This window comes from Corvus brachyrhynchos, unplaced genomic scaffold, assembly GCF_000691975.1.
Source record: "Corvus brachyrhynchos isolate BGI_N302 unplaced genomic scaffold, ASM69197v1 scaffold1055, whole genome shotgun sequence".
NCBI lineage: Eukaryota > Metazoa > Chordata > Aves > Passeriformes > Corvidae > Corvus > Corvus brachyrhynchos.
This window is the reverse complement of record NW_008237930.1, coordinates 13,818-14,931: the sequence shown is the minus strand read 5'-3', so window position 1 is coordinate 14,931 and position 1,114 is coordinate 13,818. Positions and strand designations below refer to the sequence as shown.

General features: G+C 54.8%; 1 protein-coding gene across 1 annotated transcript in view; it reads left to right on the top strand.

Moving 5' to 3' along the window:
* Positions 1 to 1,114, top strand: part of LOC108446508 — a gene marked incomplete at its 3' end in the record, with an annotated part of 27,534 nt that overhangs the window by 13,604 nt on the left and 12,816 nt on the right. The window contains exon 6 of the mRNA XM_017733330.1: positions 918 to 1,112. Within this exon, the coding sequence (XP_017588819.1) occupies positions 918 to 1,112 (195 nt within the window). The remainder of the gene's footprint in view (positions 1 to 917; positions 1,113 to 1,114) is intronic.

The window sequence follows — 1,114 nt, the reverse complement described above, 5'->3', positions numbered from 1 at the left end:
TTTGGGGTCGGGAAATGGGGTTTGGGGTTGGGAAATGGGGATTTGGGGTCAGAAATGAGGGTTTGGGGTCAGAAATGGGGATTTGGGGTCAGGAAAAGGGGGTTTGGGGTTGGGAAAAGGGGATTTGGGGTCAGAAATGGGGATTTGGGGTCAGAAATGAGGGTTTGGGGTCAGAAATGGGGATTTGGGGTGGGAAAAGGGGATTCGGGGTCCAATCCCGAGGGATTTGGGGCCGGGGGAGGGGAGAGGCGATTCCAGGTGGGAACGGGGATCCCCAAATCCCGGCCCTGATCCGCCCCTTCCCCAGCTGGAATTCCCGCCTGGAATTTCCCAACTTTTTCCTGGGTTTTTCCCAACCTTTTCCCGAGGCTTTTCCCAACCTTTCCTGGGCTTTTTCCGGCCCTTTTCCCAACCTTTTCCTGAGGTTTTTCCCAACCTTTTCCCGGGATTTTTCTGAACATTTTCTGGGGTTTTTCCCAACTTTTCCTGGAGTTTTGCCCAACCTTTTCCCGGCCCTTTTCCCAACTTTTTCCCAACCTTTCCCGGGGTTTTTCCCAACTTTTTCCTGGGTTTTTCCCAACCTTTTCCCAAGGCTTTTCCCAACCTTTTCCTGAGGCTTTTCCCAACCTTTCCCGTGGTTTTTCCTGGCCCTTTTCCCAACCTTTCCCAGGGTTTTTCCTGGCCCTTTTCCCAACCTTTCCTGGGTCCTTTTCCCAACCTTTTCCCGGGGTTTTTCCCAGCCTTTCCTGGGGTTTTCCTGACCCTTTTCCCAACCTTTTCCCAACCTTTCCTGGGTCCTTTTCCCAACCTTTCCTGGCCCTTTTCCCAACTTTTCCCGGGGTTTTTCCCAACCTTTCCCGGGGTTTTCCTGGCCCTTTTCCCAACCTTTTCCCAACCTTTTCCGGGCCCTTTCCCAGAGCGTGCAGCGGAACGGCTCCATCTACGTCCACGTTTACTTCACCAAGAGCGGCTTTCACCCCGACACGCGGCAGAAGAGCCTCTACCGGCGCCTGGCCACCGTGCACACCTCCCGCAGTACGGAATTCCCGGGAATTCCCGATTTTCCAGCCCCAAATCCCTCGGGAACGGCCCCATTCCCACCTGGCAACCGCGC